The sequence below is a fragment of the Lynx canadensis genome, chromosome B1 (assembly GCF_007474595.2).
Source record: "Lynx canadensis isolate LIC74 chromosome B1, mLynCan4.pri.v2, whole genome shotgun sequence".
Classification (NCBI taxonomy): domain Eukaryota; kingdom Metazoa; phylum Chordata; class Mammalia; order Carnivora; family Felidae; genus Lynx; species Lynx canadensis.
Window position 1 is genome coordinate 146622265 of NC_044306.2, and position 24444 is coordinate 146646708.

The 24444-nt window shown below is 38.3% G+C and overlaps 1 protein-coding gene across 1 annotated transcript; it reads right to left on the reverse strand.

The window, feature by feature from the left end:
- Positions 1-221: 221 nt before the first annotated feature.
- Positions 222-23309, reverse strand: AFM (afamin). The gene is made up of 15 exons (XM_030313700.1): positions 23152-23309; positions 19835-19883; positions 19169-19301; positions 18253-18464; positions 17320-17452; positions 16617-16714; positions 15714-15843; positions 12696-12910; positions 9101-9233; positions 6060-6157; positions 4671-4803; positions 3670-3893; positions 2691-2823; positions 1464-1525; positions 222-374 (listed from the first exon to the last, which is right to left on the reverse strand). The coding sequence occupies exons 1-14, from the start codon at positions 23237-23239 to the stop codon at positions 1499-1501; spliced, it is 1806 nt and encodes a 601-aa protein (XP_030169560.1). The 5' UTR covers positions 23240-23309; the 3' UTR covers positions 222-374; positions 1464-1498.
- Between the last annotated feature and the right edge of the window lie 1135 nt (positions 23310-24444).

The window sequence follows — 24444 nt, forward strand, 5'->3', positions numbered from 1 at the left end:
GACAGCAACAGCAATGCTTCCTGCACTCAGCTCCCCATTTCTCTCCCAGTAGCAGCAAGAACAGCATCTGTGAGGATTCTGTCCACACCATTGCTGTCTTGGAGCCCCATGTCCCTTGGAGCTGTGTACCATTGAGCCAAAGATTCTGATGGAACGAGTGAATCTTGATTGTTTAATTTTGTTATCAAGTTGACACATGACATCAGTCTTTGAGAAATAACTTGATGATTTTGTTGTTTATTGCTTGCTACAATAACACGATTTCAGGTAAAGGTTACAGAAGAATCGTTTCATTGTGTTCTTCTCAGAAAGTAAAATCCACCACAGGACGGATAGGAAGCAGGTCAAGTCGGTGTTCCTCTTTTCCCCACAACCTGGGAAGAAAAAATAGCATCTTATGCGGCACAAGATTGTGAAATAGTGTAACTTGGGCGATGGGAAGTCCTGTGCGTGGTAGAGCACCCGGGTGGCTCAGGCAGCTAAGCATCCACCTTCGACTCAGGTCATGATCTCGCGGTCTGTGAGTTCGAGCCCCGCGTCGGGCTCTGTGCTGACAGCTCAGAGCCTGGGGCCTGCTTCGGTTTCTGTGTCTCCCTCTCTCTGTGCCCCTACCCTGCTCGTGCTCTGACTCTCTGTCTCCCAAAAATAAACACACATTAACAATTTTTTTAAATAAATAAATAAACTGTGCATGGTAACTATGTTGTGCTTCTTGTAAATCCAAACCTACTTTCTGTCCAGGTCTCTCTTCCCCGACACTTGAACATCATTTTGTTCCTGAAGTTCGTGTATGAGTCTTACATAAACTGCGGAGGAGAGGGCATCCTTTACATATCTTTGTGAAATCACAAATATATCGCTTTGCATTTATGTACATGCTGTTGCAGTAAGACTCGTAGAACGGGTTTACTGAGGGGGCCTCTGGGTGGCTCAGTCAGGTAAGCCTCAGACTCTTGATTTCAGTTCAGGTCATGATCTCACGGTTTGTGAGTTTGAGCCCCACGTCAGGCCCTGCACTGACAGTGTGGAGCCTGCTTGGGATCCTCTCTCTCTCTGCCTATCTCTCTGCCCGTCCCCCACCTTCTCTCTCTCTTTCTCTCTCTCTCTTTCTCTCTCTCTCTCTCTCTCTCTCTCTCTCTCTGAGCTCTGTCTGCCCATCCTAACCCCTCCTCTTGTCAATATTCAGAGTTTCAATCGCCTCTCTGTTCTGGTCCAGACAGCAGATTGCGGTGGGAAAAAGGGGGAAGAGAAAGAAGAAAGGCTACTCAGAAAGCTTGAACAGTGAGAGAAGGTGCTACCACAAACACACCCAGAGAGACGTTAGAGGATGAAGGTGGGGTTTGAGGTCCAAGGCACTTGGGACGAACCAGAAATAGACACTGAAGCATGAGAAGGGAGAGGCTCCGGTGGACCAAACCGGCTACAAATACATTTGGCATTTGACTTAAATAAGCAGGTATTACCTTTGGCAGGTTTTACTTTGTATTTCTCAAGCAGCCTAGCATTTGGCTGCCACTTTGGGGCCCTAAGAGGTGGGAAAAAGAAACAAAAACACATAGAAAAATTTAAGACATTATTATTTAAATTTGGAGAAGCATGTCCCCTTGAATTTTGAAAAGAAAAACAAAAGCAGTCCCATGCTGTACAGGGAGACAATGAACACCGTTTCTTCAAGTGCCTTTTATGAACTGCCAGTGAATTCATCCCTCCCTTTCCATGGCCTCAATGTACACACTCACTCAAGTAAATGCCAGCTGTTAAGAACCTCTGATTGCATTAAACGTATTTTTTAAGCTAACAATTTGAACCACGCACACACACAACATTCCCACAGACTAAGCACCCATTTGGACAAAGTAGAGGGCTGTCGAAAGCTGCGTGTGAGTCCGTGTCTGTGAGGATGCAGGAAGGGCACAAGTGGTGCCAGTTGTGTGTGCGCGCATGAATTGTGAGTCTAGGGTGAAGTGGGAATTGCCGGGAAAGAAATAGTGAGAAAGGAAGTTGGAAATCTGTGAAGAGACACTTCTAAGCAGCCATCCATTGGGGCTGGTATTCACAGGTACCTGAGAATCCTGGAACACAGCAAGTTGGTGAGGGACTCCAGTCACTAGAGGGAGGACGAGCAGGGAGCACTTCTACTCTCTTCCCCCTCACTACATTCACCCCCCAGCTCCTCACTTCACACACATGTATTGCCAGTGGAGGGGTTCCTGGGATAAGGGGTCCCAGGAAGGTGAGACAGCCACCCCCTGAGAGAATTCACATACTAATACCCTTACTGCTCCCCTCCCTTCAGAGCTGATGATGATTTCCTTTGCAAGTCAGTTTGGCTATTTGTCTTGTTTAGCTGATGCGTGATGGAAAACAGAAGAGTAAGGACCAATGGTATAAATTCAAGGATAATTATTACCATCCTTATTTATAGATGATGAACTACGGTTTGGTTTAAGTTACATGACCAGGACTACTGGAATTAGAACCCAGGTTCTCCTGACATCTTTTCTTACACCATGTTGTCACCAAGGAGACAGTGCCAAAGTCCTTCCACAGAGACATCCACATGTTAGCCTCGCGGGAACTGTGCCCTCAGGCCTCAGAGACAGAGGAAGCAAGGTCCCATTGGGAGTTCCATTTTATTTTATTTGACCACGAATACCAGCTGAATTTCAATGGAAAAGAAATAGGACTACCTCTTCATTAAAGCAGGCTTCAGGCCCCTCTGCTTGGCAACACTTGACCACCACATTAGTGAAATCTGTAAGCAATGACCGCAGCTCCACATCTGGAAGCTCAGGCTTTAGCTTCACTACATTGACAAGAAACCTGTGACCCAAAGACGTCAAATAGAACTCATTAAAGATTTCTTTCTTAAGCTCTCCTTCTCCTAAATGCTTGTCACAGTATCACATGTCTTGGGGGTCTTGATTTGGATGAATATAAGAAGTTAAGATATTCCACTTTGAAGGGATTTTCTGAAACTTTCCCACTCAACTTATGGGATGCATTTCATGGTAACATTCTTTGGAAGGTTATGTAATTATAAACGAAATGATATCAAATGTAAACATATATTAGGTCTTCATTATGCACAGAATTGTAGATTACGTGATTACTTTTGATCTTTCTAGAAAATCCATTCTCAAAACAACCTCTATTCCCTCTTTCTCAGTAGCTGAATGCTGTTTCCACTCAACATGATAGAGACACTACCTAATTCCTTCCCCCTCCCCGAAAAAACCTTATTCTTTAGCATTTATAACAGTGTGCGAGAAAACAAAACTAACAGTCTTGTCCCTTTTGGGCCTCTCCTTTTTTCAAACATTAAGCAAGATTCTCGAGGCAAACATCTATGCCATTCCCTCAAGAAAGTCCAGTTCATTATGAACTTGCCCATGAGCTTTTATGCTGGCTGCCCTAACTCACCTTTGCAAATCGTAGCGTATTAGACACTCCAAGTCTAGCAAAAGAAAACACTAGCTAGGTTTTGACTTATAAGCAATGGCAATAAATATGCTCCAGTGTTTTTCTGAATGGGAGAGATTGGACAATTTGAGGCAAGGAATAGGATTATAACACCAAAATCACATATGCATTAATAGTACACCTTCCCATTAATACATTATGTGCCTTCAGGCTGAAGAAAAGATGAATGGAAGAGAATGCTTATACCTGTCTTTCTTTCTCTGGAGCTCCTCCTTATGAGCCTGGCATAAGTCTGTGTGAAAGGTAAATAAACCTTGAAAGGTAGATGGAGGCACATATGCTTTATCAGCTTCCAAACCTTCAAAGCAGGACCTTCTGAAGGCAAAGTTGGTTTTGCAACAGTGGTCCACATCAGGGTTGATGTTCCGATTTTCATTTATTCCACATAACTCTCCAAGAACTAAATCCATCTGTGCCAACGAATGATGGAATTCAAATATAACTTTAAAACTTGAATAGTTTTGAAATATGGTTAGATAAATCGTTAGATTGTCCTAAGGTGATTATTAACTGTACTCAGAAAAACCCATGCACTTATGAACATAACACTACACGCGAAGCAAAGTAGAAGCTCGCATTATGATAAAGTTTCAAGCCATTGTAATTCAAATGCCTATAGGTTAATTTCTTGTTAGCATATATACAAATCTGTAATTGTGAACAAAGAGCTGCAAAACAGCCAACTGAAAATGACAGCCAAACACTGTGGCCCTTAGATTTATTCTCTTCCTCGGATGGTCCCCAGAGTAGTCTCCATCCCAACTCTAAAGAGATACACCCACGTTGTGATTGGGCAGGAAGCATCAAGTCTCTTACCGACACTGTGGGGCAAGACTGAATTTGTAACTTTACTTAAAATTATAAAGCTTCTTATATTGTTCTGAAACAATGTCATTATTCCTGCCTTTTGCCCTAACAAATTACACATAAGAAATTAGTAATAAGAAGAAGTAAGAGAGATGATTTGGAGAACCCCAAGAAAATATTTAAAACATTCTCTTGCTTCTTAGGATTGTGATGCAGTGAGCCTGCCCAAAGAACTTTGACATTCCTTGCTTAACAATGTTGAAACAATGAAGAAAGGTAGATAACAGCCTAATGGTTATAAATCAATTAGTGCAGCAGATTTATTTTCTTCCTTTTGTTTTTCTTTTTTAGGAATAATTAGGTACACGCACCACGCTTACCAAATTATCAACGCAGGCAAACTCTTCACTCAGTGTGCAGCAGGTGGTCAAAGCTGTCACCATTTCCTTGCCAAGAAAGGTCAGTTCTTCAGTGGAGAGCTGGGGGGCTATCTTTGTGAGTTTGATAAGGTAGCTGAAAGAACAGTTGTCTAATTGGTTCTAAACAAAACCGAATACCCGTTTTCCCTTGTCTAGCTACTTGAAACCCTAACTCTTCAAGTCTAGGGACAACCAATGTAAGGGCAATGTGAACCACAGCTCTCCCATAAAATGATAGATAACTGTCTCTTTACTACCTCTTTTCCCACACTCTGCATTTTTGGCTTCCTTATAATTTCATGGTATTCTCAGAAAGTCTCAGATTTGCCCATCCTGTCTTACCTGTGGGTATAGGAGCTCCCTGGAAGCAAATACTTTGGCTAGTGTGTAAAATACTGCTTGAAATCTGCATGATTAGTAAACATTTTAAAGGGAGAATTTAATAGATATATGTTGGAAAGGGTAATCAGAGATGAGGGAAACTAATATCTTTAATGGGCTGAGTTTGACTTCTCTTCACTGAAGCGACAGTGAAATCGTATTTTTTAAACTGTTTTGATTTGAAGATGCTAGGTTTAAATGCACACTATATTAGTCTGGTAATTAATTCAGAAAATCCAGAATAAACTGTGTATTGCTCACAAATACTAACAAGGACACTAAAAAAATAAATATTAAAATGTTAAGCAAAACCAGAATTATTTCTGTAAACTTGGTAAGGTGGGCTCAAATTCTGGGCAAACCATCTTTGCCTGGGAAATTGTAACAATCTGAAGTTCACTGTCTCTCCTGCCCTCCCAAATAGGTCAGAATCCAGAGATTCTATTTTGGGATTGAGAAAAGCAAGACCAAGCAAAAACTAAAGTATTACAGGATCAATTTTCTAAAATCCTGTATTTTTTTAAAAAATTTTTTTGTAATATTTATTTATTTTTGAGAGAGAGAGAGAGAAACAGAGTGTGAGCAGGGGAGAGAGACAGAGAGAGAGAGAGAGAGGGAGACACAGAATCCCAAGCAGGCTCCAGGCTCTGATCTGTCAGCACAGAGCCCAACCCTGGACTTATACCCGCGAACTGCGAGATCATGACCTGAGCCAAAGTTGGACACTTGATGGACTGAGCCACCCAGGCGCCCCATAGAATCCTGTATTTCTTTAACTTCTAGCGTCATTCCTGGTAAAGGCTTACTATGACAGCTCAATATGCATTCTTGACTTTTGTGTTTTTATTCTTTCCCAGTTTATGACCTTGCTATAACTGAGAAAGACTGAGTTGAATTTTTGAAACTTTGTGGCACTCTTTATTTTATCCTGGTCACAAGTGCCAACCTACTTGTAAGCAAGCAACTTACTAGTATTTCAAGTCCTCTTTCCCCAAATTCTGGGAACGTTCACATTCTCGTTGTACTATCTTGAGGCTTTTCTCAGTTGTCTCGTTGAATCTGTGTTCCTAAAAATAAGAACAATCATATTCAGGAACATTTTACCTAAAATGTAAACACAAGCTTCGTGTCAACTTGACAAATAGCTTTTTTTATTTGCATAGTATTTTCAAACTATCATTACCACTCATTGCTCACTAAATTGAGAGTAGTTTGTTTTTTAATCCATGTGTGTCAGTACTGAAATCTTCTCAGCTATAAACACAGATATGGTTTATGCTAAAATTTGAAATCTGCAAATTTTTCATCATCATGTACAGTTTTTAGAGCTTCCCAGTTTACAAAGTGTAATTCAAATCTTATGTTGACAATGAGCGTAACTGATTATCACTTTCAACTGGCCAGAGCAAGCTCTCATTTTTACATAAAGGAAATTAGCCTCTTATGAAGTCAAATGACTTGCCTTAGAATGACCCAGCTAGTGAGTGTGGCTACAGAACATTTTACATCACATTTATCTTTATTTTATACCCTCCTTTTCATCATTTAGAATTGGAACTTTAAGGGGTGCCTGGGTGGCGCAGTCGGTTAAGCGTCCGACTTCAGCCAGGTCACGATCTCGCGGTCCGTGAGTTTGAGCCCCAAGTCGGGCTCTGTGCCGACGGCTCAGAGCCTGGAGCCTGCTTCCGATTCTGTGTCTCCCTCTCTCTCTGCCCCTCCCCCATTCATGCTCTGTCTCTCTCTGTCCCAAAAATAAATAAACGTTGAAAAAAAAAAATTTTAGAATTGGAACTTTAAAACTCCAACAATTGTCTTCAAATATTTGACAAACTCTACCTCGTGCAGCGTAAAATTGGATATCTCCTGAGTGGCCAGACAGAAAACTACACACCAGTGGATGGATGCTGTGGGACAAATTGTGCCTCCATATGAAAAAAAACCCAGAATTTTCTAGCACTATGATTCATTCGTTCGAAGGTCAGGAACAGACTTTCTCATTAGGAACAAAGCTAGACTGGGAGTCAAGCCTTCTTGTTTCATGGCTCAAATATGAATGGGTGTAATATGAATGGGCTCAAATATGAATGGGTGTAAGGTGGCTTTTATGGTAGGTGGAAGCAATTTTTTAAATAAGGCGAAAAAGCAGCACATATCAAATGAATGAGAAACGAATTCGAAATGTCAAATAATTAATTTCTGTAATACATAAGGGATGACTATGAATTGATACTAAAACACACTAATTTCAACAGGAAAATGGATAACGGGCACGAATAACTTGTTCACAAGAAATTTATAACTGCAATAGCTAAAATAAGATGGGAAAGACCTAATTTCATTTAAAAATCAAATAAATGCTTAAAACACAGTCACTAGTTTTTTTAAACCTAGCAAAGTTAATTTCCATGTGCAGTGATGGTGACAATGAGGGTTTGGGAGATTGGCGGGGAGGGGGTGAAGTGAGTATTGTCAAGCACTGTTGTAGGACTGTATGCTGATAAAACTTTCTAGAAAGTAACTTGACCGTTTGGATCAAATGTGTTTTTTTTAAGTCTATATACTTTGACCTAATAATTTCCCTTCCGATAATCTAACTTAGGACAAGAGTCATAAATATTAATAAAGATGAATGAAATGAGATACTCACTTCAGGGGCACTTACAAAATTTAAAACCTAGTCAAATGTTTAAAATGTCCACTACACGGTAGGAGGACAGTTGAATAAATTACTATGATGAAATTCCATCATTTAAAATAAAGTATATTTTGAAGTCCGTTTAATGACCTAACAAATTTGTTGTGATAGTAACTAAAAAATAGACACAAATATTTTTCTTTTTTAAAAAATGTATTTATTTTTTGGGGAGAGCACAAGTGGGGGAGGGGCAGAGAGAGCAGGACAGAGGATCCGAAGTAGGCTCTGTGCTGACAGGCTGACAGCAGGGAGCCCCATGTGGGGCTTGAACTCATGAACCCCAAGATCACGACCTGAGCTGAAGTTGGATGCTCAAACGACTGAGCTACCCAGGTGCCCTAGATGCAAACATTTCTTAAGAAAGTACTATTCCAATCTTTTTTTTTTCAATTTTTTTTTTTTGCGTTTGTTTATTTTTGAGACAGAGAGAGACAGAGCGTGAACAGGGGAGGGGCAGAGAGAGAGGGAGACACAGAATCCGAAAACAGGCTCCAGGCTCTGAGGGTCAGCACAGAGCCCGACGCGGGGCTCGAACCCACAGACCGGGAGATCATGACCTGAGCCGAAGTCGGAAGCTTAACCGACTGAGCCACCCAGGCGCCCCTCCAATCTTATTTTTAAACGTGCACACACATATATGCATGTTTGCATAGAAAAGATGAAAGAAAATGCTAATTACAGCTATTTCTCAGTGACAGTATCACAGTTTTTATATTTTGTCTTTGTAACTTTGGGGATTTTCCTAATAATCGTCAATAATCATTTATTACTTTTGCAATCATAAAAAAATCCAATATGGCTTAATAAAATGCAGAATACATAAATAAAGATATAAGTGTAAAATATTTAGTGGGAAGATCTTTTTTGCATTAATACCCAGAATTAGTAGTTCAAAGCGTTGTGCAGAAACCTAACATGATGTCAATCTTCCCAATGATCGTCCTTCACTGAATTTAAAGCAGACTCAGATGGGGTGCCTGGGTGGCTCAGTCGGTTAAGTGTCTGACTTCGACTCAGGTCATAATCTCACAGATCATGAGTTCAAGCCCTGCGACAGGCTCTCTGCTGACAGCTCAGAGCCTGGAGCCTGCTTTGGATTCTGTGTCTCCCTCTCGCTGCCCCTCCCCCTGCTTGTGCTCTGTTTCTGTCTCTCAAAAAAAAAAATAAACATTAAAAAAAAAAATTAAAGTAGACTCAGATTGGTCAAGCACATTTCTACCCCCTAAACTAGAGTAAAACTTTTATTCAGTTTTGAAGTGTTTGTTGTCTGGCTTTGTTTTGTTTAGTTCTGTGAGCCCAGAACAGTAGAACCTACCGCGTGGCGGTAACAGTCTGGAGGGTTTTCTGTGTGACAACACTCTTTCAGAAGATCCTCGTACACGCCAGCGATTCTTAAAAGCTCTGGTGTAGACAGTTCCGGATGTCTCCTTGAGTATTCATAGAGAAACCTGTGATGTGTAAAATAATTTGAACATTAGAACTTAGAGAAAAAACAAAATACCAAATCCTGCCATCTTTTAAGCTAGTCAGATCTTGTAATACTGAGTCCGCTCTCAGATGCTAACTTCTTCCTCAGGTTTGCTCAGGCAGTGATTTAAGAGGGTATTTTGACTACGGGAGATCTATCTTGCAAAATTCTCTTCTGTAGCATGTTCTCCACTAACTGTTTTCACTTGAGAGAATAGAAGGATTAGAGTTATTCAGAGTTAATTATAAAATGATTTAATCCATAAAACATCAGAAATAGTGTATCATGCCAGCAATACTTTAGAAAATACACGTGGGGTAGAATTCTGTTGGAAAATACATTCAGACCTCCAACTTGAGATGGTGGACATATGGCTTGCTCCCCACTCCAGGGCCGCCTCGGTGAGAGACTGGGAAACAGCTTTGCCCATTACTTCATCCTGTCACTTGTCAAATTGGGAGTAAACACCCCTCTAGCGCTAAGTCGTTGGCAATGGTTTCCGTGACCCCAATGAGAGGCTCCGAGGGGATAGGCAGTGTGATTTGGGGAGAAATGGGAAAGCGAGAGGAAAGAGGCTAACACTTATTAAGCCCTTAGTAGGTGCTAGCACTGGATCAAGCTCTGGGCATAAGAGATAAAGAAACGCTTCCTAGCTGCTGGAAACACTTTTCTCATTTAACTTCACTAAGTCCTCAAGATAAGTACTATTTTATAACTGAGGAAAAGTCTCAGATGGGGTAAGTACCTTGCTATTAATGGAAGCTCAACATTTGAACCTATGTTTCATAGGATGCCTACTTCATTCTTTTTCCAAACCAAGTTGACTCTCTTTGCAGGAGAGGGGTACCTTCTCTAAGCACCTCAGCTGTGCTATTCACAATCTTCGTCATAAAAAAATCTTATCAGTTCATTCAGAGTAAGTTAAAATCACTTTCTATGCTTTGTGAGAGCAACACCTCACAAAAGTTTCTCAATTCCAGGCAACTCCTTATATCTCTTTCTGTTTCACAGCCTTTGATTTCCTTGATTAATCTTGGTCTTTCTGACATCGTCTCTCCTGCTTCTCCATCCACCTTCTCAACCTTATCTGTGGAATATATTCCCAGATCCTAAAGCAACAGTGTTTAACCTTCAGAGAATCGAGGACTCCTTCCTTTTAATATCTGATGTAAGCCAGGACCCTTCTCCAGGAATAAAACCACACCTAAAAAAACACCCAACCAAAATGCTGCAAACAAAAACTCCTAGAAGCCTACCCTTGAGGCAGATCCATTGAGGTCTTGTGCCAAATGTTTACATCCAGAAAGACTACTCCTTACAACTCTGTTTCTGGCTCAACGTGCTCACTGTTGCTCTGTGATTTCTCCTCAAACACTATGTTGGATGATGATGATGATGATGATGATGATGCAAAACTTGCTTCCACTTGGTGAGCACGTGTGTCAGGACAAGTGAAACTACCTCTATCATTTTGTTAAGTTTAATTTGAGTTAATACACTCATGAGAAGCAATAGAGCACAGTGCTTATAAGAAAAGGAGTCTGGAGCCAGACCGCTCGCCTTTGAGTCCTGGCTCCACCCCGTAATATCTGTGTGACTTGGGAGCAAGTTACTTCACTTCTGTGCTTCAGTCTCCTTACCTGTAAGATGAGGAGGGTAAAAGTGTTCTAACCATAAAGGGTTGTTCTGAAAATTAAATTGGTTAGTAGATGAGAAGCACTTAAAATTTGATAAGTTTTCCATAATCTGTATCTTCCAGAGCTTTGGATTCATATATAAAATTGTCTCATGATATTTGAGACAATATGGATGGGCCCGGAAGGTATTATGCTAAAGTAGTCAGACTGCAAAAGACAAATATGTATGAGTGGAAAAAAAAATAAAGCGAAACTAAAAACAAGTGAATAAACAAAAACAGCAGAATCAGACCTATAAATACACAGAACAAACTGATGGCTGCGGGGGGGGGGGGGGTGATGGGCAAGATAAGTAAAGGGAAGTGGGAGATGCAGAGTTCCAGTTATGGGATAAATAAGTCATGGGAATAAAAGACTCAGCATAGGGAATGTAGTCACTGGTCTTGTAACAGTGACATATGGGGTCAGATGGTAACTGCACTTGGTGATGAAGCTAGCATAACGTATAAACTTGTCAAATCACTATGCTGTACATTTGAAATTAATGAGAAGTTGTGTGTCAACTATGCTAAAAAAATTGTCTTGTGACCTTCCTAATTAATTACTCTACAGATAGCTCAAAGTCAGTGCGGTCAGATCCAAACATATTCTCTTTCCCACAGAACCTTCAACCCATACTTCCCATCTCATTGAATCTGAAAACTACTTACCCAACCACCTAAGCCCCAAACTGGGATTCATTCCAGATGAAGTTTCTAAAAAACAAAAGTGATTTTGTCCTTCCTTATTCTTCAGTGAAAGCCCTTTAGTGGCATCTTGTTACTTAGCATGCCTGTGTGATCTGACCCCGTATACTTCTCGCTACCCTCGACTCTCACCACAAATACCCTACACAAAGCCACAAATGCACCAAGTGGTTTTAGACTTTTATCCATGATCTACCCCTTCTGTCTAGATTACCAAATTTTCTTTAAGTACCTCCTCCCTACTGAGCCTTCCCAGGTTTCTTAGGTACAATCGACCACTTCGTCCTCTGTGCCCACATTACATATTACGTAGTGCTACTGAAAATAAAAGCATGTCTTGCACTCATTTATTTATAAGTCTGTCTCTTCCCCCATCACATCCCCTATTGATGAAAGCTTACCGAGGATAAAAGTCCTGTCTAACCTACTATAGTCCCTGAATTATATTTCATTACCAATAAACTTAGAATGAATGAATGAATGAATATTCTAACATGAATTTTATATATGATGTTGTAAAACACAAAGAAGTTAACTTGTTCTAGTGATTCAACAGGATTCAAATCTAGTCCCTTTGGTTCCACGTCCACTAGCTTCCCTTTGACGGCTATGGAAAGGTATAGCGTGGCAGTTCAGCCTAGAACGTCTAAGACCAGATCTCCTCAGGTCAAATCCTTACTCTGCCAGCTTTTAGCTACGAATCTTCAATAAGTTATTTCACTGCTCTGTACCTCAGTTTACTTGTCTGAAAAAAATGGGGGTAATCGTATTGGTTTTACGTGACTGCTACGAGAATTAAAATAGATACTCTACATAAAGTAGTCAGCCCATTGTCTGGCACGTATCAAGCACTCAATAAATGTTAGCCATCCCTGTAATAACACAGTTGCATCTTTTTAAAATCATGTGAAAATACTGTAATCTGTAGCCAGGATTTTTAAAAATTATGTGATGCCCAATGATTTCAATGGTTCTCATTCCTCCCACCCAAATTAGCTGAAATAGGTCAAATCATAAGTTTCTGTTTGCCTTATAAATTTCAGTATAGACTTATGTTACTCAGCCATGAAGCTCGTTTGATTAGCATCTCGTTCTTCACACACATTTTCGCTTTCAGTAAATTTTGCTTCTCTTAGAGATAAGTCCTTTGGTCTGTCATCTTTATTTGAGGAAATTATGCACTCGCCACGCTCTGGTATTTTCTTTTCACAGCACTCTTTGATTTTGCTGGAGATGGAATCTTGTTTTAAGCAAATATGGCTCATAACTTTGCTCTGTACAAAATAAGAGTGAAAAATTAATTTATTTTACTAATTTCTTCAGGGCCGGATTTTCCTTCACAATGAAATGGTTGCATGCAAAACCAACCATGAGCATGACATCTGGAGTTGTTCCTTCAGATAATTTGATAATAATATTTACTTAAATTTTGTATTCATTTAGCGCACATGAAGCTTTCATATGAATGCAAGTTTTATTTCTCAAGATTTTAAATGATAATTATGAAAATAGACTCCGTTATACATTTACATTTTATTGTTAAATATTAAATACTTTACTCTTATTCGTGTGATATATTGGCCTTTTAAATTCTAAATGTTGTTTCTTTCCCATAAGAGTTCACCTGTGTTTCAATGAAGGCCACCAAAGACATGCGACTATAATATCTATAATACTAGATGTCTTTCTTCCCTCGTGGCCTGAAACTATATTGCCAACACAAAGTAGAAACTCAATAAATATTTAAAAGGCGAATGAAAAAATGGTAAGTAAATGAACTACTGTAGCAACTACCAGATAAAGACTTCTCAAACATAAGAAGCTTTCCTACTCATTGTTATCATTTTCCTATGGTTATTACTAATTGGAAACTGTTCAAATTATCAAATAGTGTACAAAACAGAAAACCTTACTGTCTCTCCTCTTTATCCCGATTATGACCCCTACATGAAATTGTGAGAATAAGAGAGAAGGTGAAGTTTTCTTATTTACACATTAGTTGGACAATCGCTTTTTATTTTTTAATTTGAGAGAAAGAGAGTGCATAAGCAGGGAAGAGAGGCAGAGGAAAAGAAAGAGAGACAGTATCTTAAGGAGGTTCCATGCTTTGCACAGAGCCAGGCATGGGGCTCAATCCCAAGACCCTGGGATCATGACCTAAGCCAAAATCAAGAGTTGAGCCACCCAGGCTCTGCCAAGTTGGATAGTTTTTTTTTAAACTGATCTGGTCCCTAATCCCTTCTCCAGACTCTCCAGTGTGAGCCTGCACATTCTTCCTCCTCTCTGTTCCAGCTTCACATGTACTATACTGAGTTCCATAAAATGCCAGGCCATTCCAGGTCTCTCTGACTTTACTCAAGCTGTTCCTTCTGCCCAGGATCTTCTTCTGGCAAACATTGAGGATGAGGAATGGGATGAAGCTCTGGGTTGAATTGAAATATGGAATGGGGGTTGTTGGTACCATGTTCCCAACAAACCATACAGAACCAGGAAGCCAGTCTTTGCAAACATCTACACATCTCACTGAAAGCCATCACAGTTCTGGACAGCACATCTCTTAATGTCTGGAATTCACTTCTGTCTTGAATGAACTACAATTTAGTTCCTCTTATTTCTCCATGAAGGCATTTTAAAAAGGGATATTAAGGACATAATATGATCTCTTCATTTCAGCTTCATACTTCACAGAAAACTCTTAAATTATACTCTAATTTAGTATATAATATTTAATATTATAAAGCCCATACTTCCATAAACAATACAAAACTAAGTAGTGAGTGAGATTGCTTTTAATTGGAGTCTGATTAAGAACAAAATAATTCTTTGGGACATCTGTTGTCCCTGCTTGAAATAAAGTGTATATATCTTTATATTTTAAAATTCAAGTTAATTAATTAACATACAGTTTCACTGTGAGTTTAAAACAGTAAAACTAATTAAAAGTCACTGAGAAAAAGTCTCATTTCAACTAAGAAGGCAGGATTATTTTTAATAAAATTGTGTTACTTTTATATGCACTTAAACTTTTACTGAACAACTTAAACTAAGTCAATATGTTTACCAGTAAATATATCCTAAAAATCCAGACTTTTAGAAAATCATTTTGAAGAATAGTGTAATAGTTATTTCAAATTAACATATCCACTTATTTGAAAATACTTCTCCTAAATAGCTGGAGGAAACTCAGAGGAAGCCATTCTTAAAAATACAATGGTATTTCCATTCTCTGAGTTTTACTATTTAATTTCTAATATCTCTAAAAGAAGAGTTGCAATATTTTTTTTGAAAAGTATTTTTTTAATATATATAATTTGTTGTCAAATTGGCTAACATACAGTGTGCAAAGTGTGCTCTGGTTTTTTGGGGTAGATTCCGGTGGTTCATTGCTTACATACAACACCCAGGGCTCATCCCAACAAGTGCCCTCCTCAAAGCCCATCATCCATTTTCCTCTCTTCCCCCCCCCACCCCCCGCATCAACCCTTAGTTTGTTTTCTGTATTTAAGAGTAGAAGAGTCACAATATTAAAGAACACTTCAGTCTGCCTTGAGTGAATGTTCACAAATTCTAAGTTCCTAAAGTTTATGTCAAGGATGTTTAGCCATATAATATAGAATCTGCTGAGTAACCTAACAACAATCAATCCCATGTATTAAAAAAAAAAAGTTTTGGGGCGCCTGGGTGGCGCAGTCGGTTAAGCGTCCGACTTCAGCCAGGTCACGATCTCGCGGTCCGTGAGTTTGAGCCCCGCGTCGGGCTCTGGGCTGATGGCTCGGAGCCTGGAGCCTGTTTCCGATGCTGTGTCTCCCTCTCTCTCTGCCCCTCCCCCGTTCATGCTCTGTCTCTCTCTGTCCCAAAAATAAATAAACGTTGAAAAAAAAAATTAAAAAAAAAAAAAGTTTTACTTGACCTTATTTGTTGACATATCATTTTCTATTTATTTTGTTATTATTTAACAATTTATTAACATTCTGATTTCGTTGTGGTAAAGTAGCCACAACAAACCTAGGACAACTTCAGAATTTAAAAATGGCTGCCCACAGTCATTATTTTTACTTGGTTTTAGAAAATATTTACCCTGCCACGGATGCACTGCACAGCATCCCCTTCACAGCATCCATCGTACTTGGAAGAAACATCTTCTAGAAGGGAGGTAAGTTCCTTAAATTCAATCTTGGGAAATTTTTGACTAAGTATAGCAATATTTCTGGAAAAAAAATGAGGAACCACGTAAACAACTTGAACATCAAGTAAAATAAGAGAGAATTCTTTGCTGATACAGTATAAATAGCTGCAGTAAGAATTAGTACCCTTGTTTTTTCACGGATATCTTTACCAAATAGCTGTTTATATGTTGTACAGCCTGCATGATCACTTGGAAACTCCTAGGCTGATATTTCGAGTCCCGGACCAGGACTGGAATAAAAAGTTCTGCGAGATATTCCCCCTTCCATACTTTTATAGCAAAACACATTTTGTAAAGACCACCGCTTCCTGTGGCGAGCTCATGGCAGGCATAGCCCGTCACAGAACACTTTCCTGCTGATCTATTTGAGATCTCAGAATTTTTCTAAAGATATGCAACAGCACCATTACTAATTAGTGAGGATGAGCACTTGAGATAAAATTTATCCTTATAAGGCTGCCTCCTAGTCATTAGAGTCAAAGATGGATGGACGCATCACATCTAAAGCACTTGGAGGCTTTAAAACCCTGATTGGGAACTCCCAGACCAATTCAGATTTCCAACTAACCAAAGAATATCTCAGAAGTAACCTTCTTTCTCTCTGGGGTTGCCCCACTTCCCAGGTCTTCTTGCATTCTGACCTAATGTCCTGGTTCTGAGCTATCCATGTGGACTGAGACCCACCTCAACACCCCTGGAGAGGAGTAAAAATCAAAAGTCATCAACAATTTCACAAAAATGGGACACAGAGGAGAAAATATAAGTAAAGACAAGATACGTATTGTAAAACTCACATAGATTCTAAGACTTGCAATCCAAATTTTATAAGTGCCCCACAGACATTTTTTTGAAAAGAAGATGATGCTTTTAAATATTGTATGACAGGTTCTGCCTGAAGGAAAAAGAGAAGATTCTATTGAAGCAAGAGCAAAATCCCACCAATCTCTTATTTCTTAACTACATGTCAATCACATTTTCCAAAATTTGCTCAGAAACAGAAAATCAATGGGATTTTTATCCTGATAAGTTTATATATCAAAAGAAATATGCATTTGTGGCACATTATAAAAGTTAGGCCAGTCTTCCTGATGACTGAATTACACTTGATGGGAAGGTAAGCGGTGCAGTGTGCTGTGAGCTTGTCCACCTCTATTGGGATGATTAAATTTTATAGGTAGTCAAAAGAGGACATGCCCAGGATAGATGATAAAATGACACCTTTACCCTAGATATTCACTCACTAGGGCTTCCTTCCAGTTTACATGGAAGACAATGCCAGAAGAAAGACCCCGGAAATAGGCAATTGTCTTTCAAGGTCTCAAGTAGTAAGAAATTTAAATCAGCAGCCAGTGGCCCAAAGGGTTGAAAAACCAGTGGAAGTGGCAAGGAAATGACTGATAAATGATAAACAACCCTTTACTATAATTTACCTTTAAGTGAGGACCTGCAGTTTGGGGTCACCCCTTACCATTTTAATGACATAAATGCAATGCTCACTTTTGTTCGAAAGCAGTTAGCTTTGTCTTGTTCTTCACAACATGTTTTAGTCATCTCCTCAAAACGAGCAGCCACAGTTAGAAGGGTAGGGGCAAAAACAAAGGGGTTCCTTCTGGAAACTTCATATATGTAACTATAAAAGAAAAAAAGAGAAGGAAAGGAAAAGGGAAAAACACAGAATAAAAATGAAAAAAAAAAAGGTAGATGAGGGATGGAAAGATAGGGAAAGACAATATCAAGTTGTAAAACTGAAGGTAAGCCTTCAATATAAAGCAACATTATCTAGTCTCCAATAAAAGTTTTATCAATTAAGTTTCAAACTTCAAAATCAGAGTGATGGTTAGTTTTCATCCTGAACACTGAACTAAGGCTGCTGTCCTTCCTTCCTTCCTGTGGCTGCCAGATGGTCAGTGGCTCTTCCTTCCACATTCAAAGGGCAATTACCTGTGTATACTCTGTTTGAGATTTGGGGATTTTATTTACTTATGTTCAAATAAACTTATAATTTAAGTTTTGATGAGCACACCAGCTTTCCAGGAAAAAAAGGCCTCTGCTTCTGCAATTACTGCACTATTGAAAACCCATTTTTGGTAGATATCCATTGATTTAATATTTACCCTCAGTAAAAGCTGCACCTTCCCTTTAGGAAAACCAGATTATTCCCTCCAGTAGCAGATTGGCACCACGCACACACTCTGTCCTAGGACTTGCCACACTGAAAAATGTATATCATTACTGAAAGAATCTTGAAAGTAGGTTGCATATCTTGTTCATATTTATACCGTGAACACTGGACACAGAATCTGACACACAACACATGTTGAATGGATTCATCCCTCAATGAAACAAGCTATGTTCCTTTGGAAGAGGTATTGGACTTTGCCTGAGAATAGTTCTTCAATTAGATAATACTTCTACTAAAAGTAAACTTACTTGTTCAGAAAAGATTCTCTGTTATTTTTATAAGTCTGGCATTTCTCTTCAGGATCCAAGGTAGGAAGAGGGGGCAGAAATCCTACATCAGCTTTCTTATGATGGAAGAAACAAAGTTTTTTTTCCAAGTCGACCTTACTGCAGCAGTGTGAAAAATTATGCTTTTGTGGAAGTCCCTCCAAAGCACATATATTTTCCAGTAAAACATCATTCTAGACAACAAAAAAGTAAAGGGCATCTTTTATTCATTGTAAAGTTTTTCAGCTTTCTGAGATGACACAATAAATACAGTGACTAATGAGTGTCACCCTTTGCAAAGGAAAGTCCGATTTTCCCAAAATTACTAGCAAAGCATTCTTACCCACACCTTTGACAGCCATCCCACACTTGGGGAAACTTTCTCTGTCTTATCCTGGGGCCCTTTAATCTCTTATTCCTTCTTTGCTGCCTACATTTCCCTTATATAACAGCTTTTTTTTTTTTCCTTTACTCTTAAGGTGAAAAGGCCGGAGAGTGAATGTATCGGTAAAGTATTAGCAGTAGTTGTTAGTAATAGTCTTCCAGAAATGCAGATGGTGACTCTATTTGACAGAGGCTAAGAAAAAGGGGGTGTGATGGTAAAGCATACATTGAAAGAGGCAGCTAAGGAGGGTACCTCTGTAGTTTTGTGCACTTTGTCAGACTATTGGTTGCCCCCCTTGCCTACATACATATGGCATGGCTGCAATCTCATAGTCAAGTGCATCATAATGCAGAATTGCATCTCTGCGAGGAAAACACCTTATCCTAAATTCCAAAGTCAGGCAAACTAAAAATATAATGGGGCATAGAGCATCTCTTTTTTTTATACTTCAAGCCAAAAATTCTGTTTGAAAAATAGGCTTATTTGTTTAAGAAATACAGACAATTTACTTACAGCTAATTCGGAACACTCTGGGAGTGTCATGTCAGCCAAGCATTTATCTCTATATTCTGTCATGGTTTTTACCAACGTCTCCACTTCTTCGAAGGAGGCCTCCTGAATATATTGAGCAAATATGATGATGGTGCTGTAACAGTCCACAGGGTACACAATGATCACCCGAAGGATCTCCACTTCTGTCCAACAAAAACTTGTAGAAACATTAACTTGCTGAATAGTCTCAGGACATTATCAATGTCTGAGGGCCATAAATTTTATAATTTTTGACAATTCAATTGCCTCATCTGAATTTTGTGAGTAATACTGTATTTACTTTTTAAATATGGCTTTCTATTGCATTGAATTACTTTTGAGAAGCATTGACATTTCTGAAATATATCAGATAAGATCATGATAAACACCATCATCATCAAAAATAATTTAGAGAGGGGCACCTGGGTGGTTCAGTAGGTTAAGTGTTTGACTCTTGGTTTCAGCTCAGGTCATGATTTCAAAACTTGCAAGTTCGAGCCCCACATCAGGTTCTGTGCTGACAACTCAGAGCCTCCTTGGGTTTCTCTGTCTCCCTCTCTGTCTGTCCCTCCTCACCACCCCCCCCCAACTCTGTCTCTCTCAAAAATAAATAAATAAAATTTTAAAAAATAGTTTAGAGAAACTCACATATATCCAACATTCTCCTGTATAAATTTCTGAGTAATACTGACATCATCTGAAAAGCAACAACATTTAGGTTATTATGTATCCTGGTATTTAAACATTTTCCCACCAAAGAACTGCATGATATCTAAATTTATAAAGTATAAAAGGGAAAACTCATTGTAGAAAATAATTTGGCATACTTCACAAGAAGGAGAAAAGTCATATGAACCAAATATGAGATCTTTATCACAGCTTACTACGTACTCCAGACATATCCATTAAGTTGAATTGACTTGACATAATTTCAAATCTGGGTCCAGACTTCGGATTTGCCATTGACTGCTCCTCAGCCACAAATGCCAAATCCAAGCACCATGTCCATGCTAAGTATCTATCATGTATGACTAGAAGAGTCATATGAAGGTTAAATGATATGTGATGTAATGCTTCCACAGGGCCTAACAAAAGATATCATAGTGTGCTAGTAGTTAATATAGTTTATGATGCTAGCAAGACACAGATATTTAGATCATCTCTGAACCAATCTAAAATCATCGATTCCCTCCCAAGGAACACACTTATATTTGTCCACATAGCCTATTTTTATAGAGTCCTTACTTTTGCAAGGTATTGTGCTGGACACTATGAGGCAATCAGTAATAATTAAGACATCTCCCCTGGACCTCAGGTTTCTAAGTACTCACTGTGCACGTGACTTACGAACAAGACTATAATCCAGTTTAGAATGTACATGATATTCTAAAGTAATGTGGGTAAGTATATGACAAGAATGCTTTATGATCCCTGGGTGAGAAACCAGAAAAGGATTATAGGAAGAGTGGCGTATGAGTTGAGTCTGAAAAAATGCACATAGCAGTGAAATGAGGATGCTCTTCTCTCTGTGTGGAGAAAATGATGAGTAAAATTACAAAGATAAGAGATTTTGAGATATATGTGGGGAAAGTAAATTAATTTACTTTCATGAGAAAGTGGGTCATCAAGAACAAAAACTACGATAGAAAGGACTTGGATCCATATTTTGGAGGTCTTGCATATAAAGCCTAGGAGTTTGGGCTTCAATTAGAAGCTATGAAGATCCGTTAAAAATGTTTATATAGAATAGTAATGTGATTATTCTTTTTTTAAATTGAGGTATAATTAAAATACAGTGCTGTATTCGTTTCAGTCGTATAGCATACTGATTAGACAATTCTATATACTACTCAACGTTTACCACAATAAATGTAGTCACCATCTGTCACCCATAAAACATTATTGCAATATTAGTGACTGTATTCCTTATGTTGTGCTTGTCATCTCCATGACGTATTTATTTACTTTATAACTGGAAGTTTGCACTTCTTAATCCCATTTATTTATTTCACCCACCTTCCCTTTGACAACCACCAGTTTGTTTTCTGTATTTAGGGTCTGGGTTTTCTGCTTGTTTGTTCGTTTTCTATTTTAGATTCTACATATAAGTGAAATCATATGGTATTTGTCTTTCTCAGTCTGACTAATTTCACAAAGCAGAATACCCTCTAGGTCCATCCATGCTGTCACAAACGGCGAGATCTTACTAATTTTTTTTTATGGCTGAGTAACATTCTGTTGTATGTATTTATACCACATCTTTTTTATACATTCATTTATTGATGGACACTTGGATTGCTTTTATATGTTGGCTATTGCAAATAATGCTGCAATAAACATAGGGGTACATATCCTTCAAATAAGTGTTGTCATTTTCATTGGGTAAATACCCAGTAGAGGCATTACTGGTTCATGGCACTTCTAGTTTTAATTTTTTGAGGAACCCCCATACTGTTTTCCACAGTGGCTGCACCATTTTATATTCCCACCAACAGTGCACAAGTGTTCATTTTTCTCCACATCCTCACCAACACTTGTTATTTTTTGTCTAATTTATATGCAACCACCAAAGACCCACAGAGACACAAACCATCAATAAGATAAACAGCAACTTACTGAACGGGAGAAAATATTTGCAAATATTATATTCAGTAAGGAGTTACTATCCAAAATATATAAAGAATTTATACAACTCAATACCAAAAAGCAAACAAACAAACAAAACTCAATCCAAGTAAAAAAAAAGGGGAAGAGGATCTGAATAGACATTTTTGGAAAGAAGACATAGAAGTGGCCAACAGACATACAAAAAGAAGTTCAACATCACTAATCATCAGGGAAATGCAAATCAAAACCACAATGAAGTATCGCTTAATATAATCATTTCTATATGTTAAGACATACCAGCCATGTAGTAGTATATATAATGTGCAGGGAATTAGAAATAGACACAGTACCTGACGAATAGAAAGTGACAAGAACTATTTGTAAATTAGATGGATGGAAGAATGAATGGATACAACACACAAAAAGCAAGACCCACGAGCCCATTAAAAACTTTTGTAATTGTTCTATTGAGAAATTAGCAAGACATGAATTTTGTTAAGAGTAATGGAAATGCAAAAGAGAACGTCGATGCAAAAGATATTGAAGAAGCTATTGAAGAGACAGAAATCAACAGGATTTTTGAAGAAGTCTTTAAAAAGAGCAAAGGAGACGAACTCAGGAATGACCATTCTTCAAGCCCTGTGACTGGTCTCAAGAGCGGGCACTGTAGGGGGGATGAAAGTAAGACACAATCCACATTTTTCAGGGCCAATGCAATGTTTATGGCACCCTTGTGCAAGTTACAAAAAAGTCCTTTCTCCTTGCCCCAGGGATTTAAAAAGACACATTTTCTCAAGAAATGAAGTTCAAAATATTTCCTCTTTGGGGAGAAAAAGTATGTCACCCTTCCCTGCAAACTGACACTGTGTTGGCCAGGTTTATGGGTATGTACAGACTTGAGGATATTTATAAACTGTACAGTTGGTTGGAAGAAGCTGTGTTCTGCATGCCCTAAAGGTGTTTATCACCTAGTTGGGAGATATGTTGGACACCCAAAGATTATTGAAAAATCCCAATTCATACTTGATATTCCACTCTTAACATACATGATATACGTTTTCAAGCAATACTAATATTTTCAAATCCAAATTACATATTTCAGCAACACTTTCTATACTGCCATAAAGCTGGTGTCCATTTCCCGAGTGTGATAACTACCATCTCTGTCTAAAAATTGGGTAATATGGCCACAAAAATACAAAATCTGGGAAAGTTAGTTCAGGATATCTGACCAGTATATATAAACTCATGGCGGGGGGGGGGGGGGGGAAAAATTAAATGGAAATGAAACAAGGTAAGAAAATAAGAAATTATCCCAACTAGTTATTCCTTAGCTAAGATACAAGTAAATTTCTTACCTACATCTTGAGGCTTTGTGGACAGGGTTAGGGATTCAGTCAAAAAGAACAAGAAAATAACAAAACCTGTAAGTTTTAACTGTTTCATTTTCTTTTTTTTTTTTTTTAGAAATCACATTCACAAAAGAAAGTAATGTAACTGAGGAAGATCAAGTTTTTATATTATTCTTTGACACTATTAGTAAAAAAGTAACCTGTTTAACCTATTTCTCATATACCTCACGTTTGATTTTTATTTGATCACACTGCAGATTTTTTTGCTAATTATTAACTAGGAAAAATTATCTCTGTGTTTTACTGGAAAAATCTATTGAGTTAGAAAAAAAAGTCCACAGGTTAAGTATGCACAATACCTAATCAAATAGACAACCAAAGGAAAAAAAAAAGTCTTGAAACATTGCAAATGCTAAAGGAAAAAGGACTAGAATAAATAATTTACTAAAGAAGAAGCACAATTAGAAAGATGCTAAGTTTCACTGGCAATCAGAGGAAGTTAAATTTTTTAAAGTATATTTTTATACTCCTGACATAGTTAGAAAAAAACAATTAAGATGTCTAATTCAGGTAAACATATAGTAAAAAAAAAGTTTCACATAATCAAGGCTTTTGGAAAACGAGTGTATAATAAGGATCAATAGTCTTAAAAATGTTCATACTATTTGAGCCAATCACTCAAATTCTGGGAATCTATACTGAAATCATGGCCCTTAAATATGGAAATATTTGTAAGTATATGATAAACAGGAAATCTATTTTTTATTTATGTCCACTAAAAGGGCCAGCAACCAAGTAGCAAAGGCATTTAGTGCCCACATTTGGGGGTTCTAAACACTCTTTTCTACTACAAGGATCCTGGGCTTCTTAGAGAAATGAATAGTTTCAGGGCTGGGACATGAAAAGTATAAGATGAGCTGAGAACATGGTGCCAGCAACTGAGGAAGTGCTCAAAAATAGACGGGATCAAGTGCAAAAAAGGTAGAAGACAATGGGACAATTTGACAACATAAATGATGACAGCAATGCATTATCACCCATCACATTCTTTAATAAGAATTTATGGATCTCTACCAATACAAAATTAAAACAAAAGTAAGGAAAGGAAAAGCTCTTCTCTACAAAAGAATGCCAACTAATAAATGTAGTTGGAAACAAAGCATCACTGTTTGTAACACCATAGTAACACTAAATGGTGAGCTAATCACTCTGCAGGTTACCCTTGGCCTTTATAACTAATGAATATAAGGAATATATAATAACAGGAAATATTTACTACAAAATACTTGGAGAAAGAGT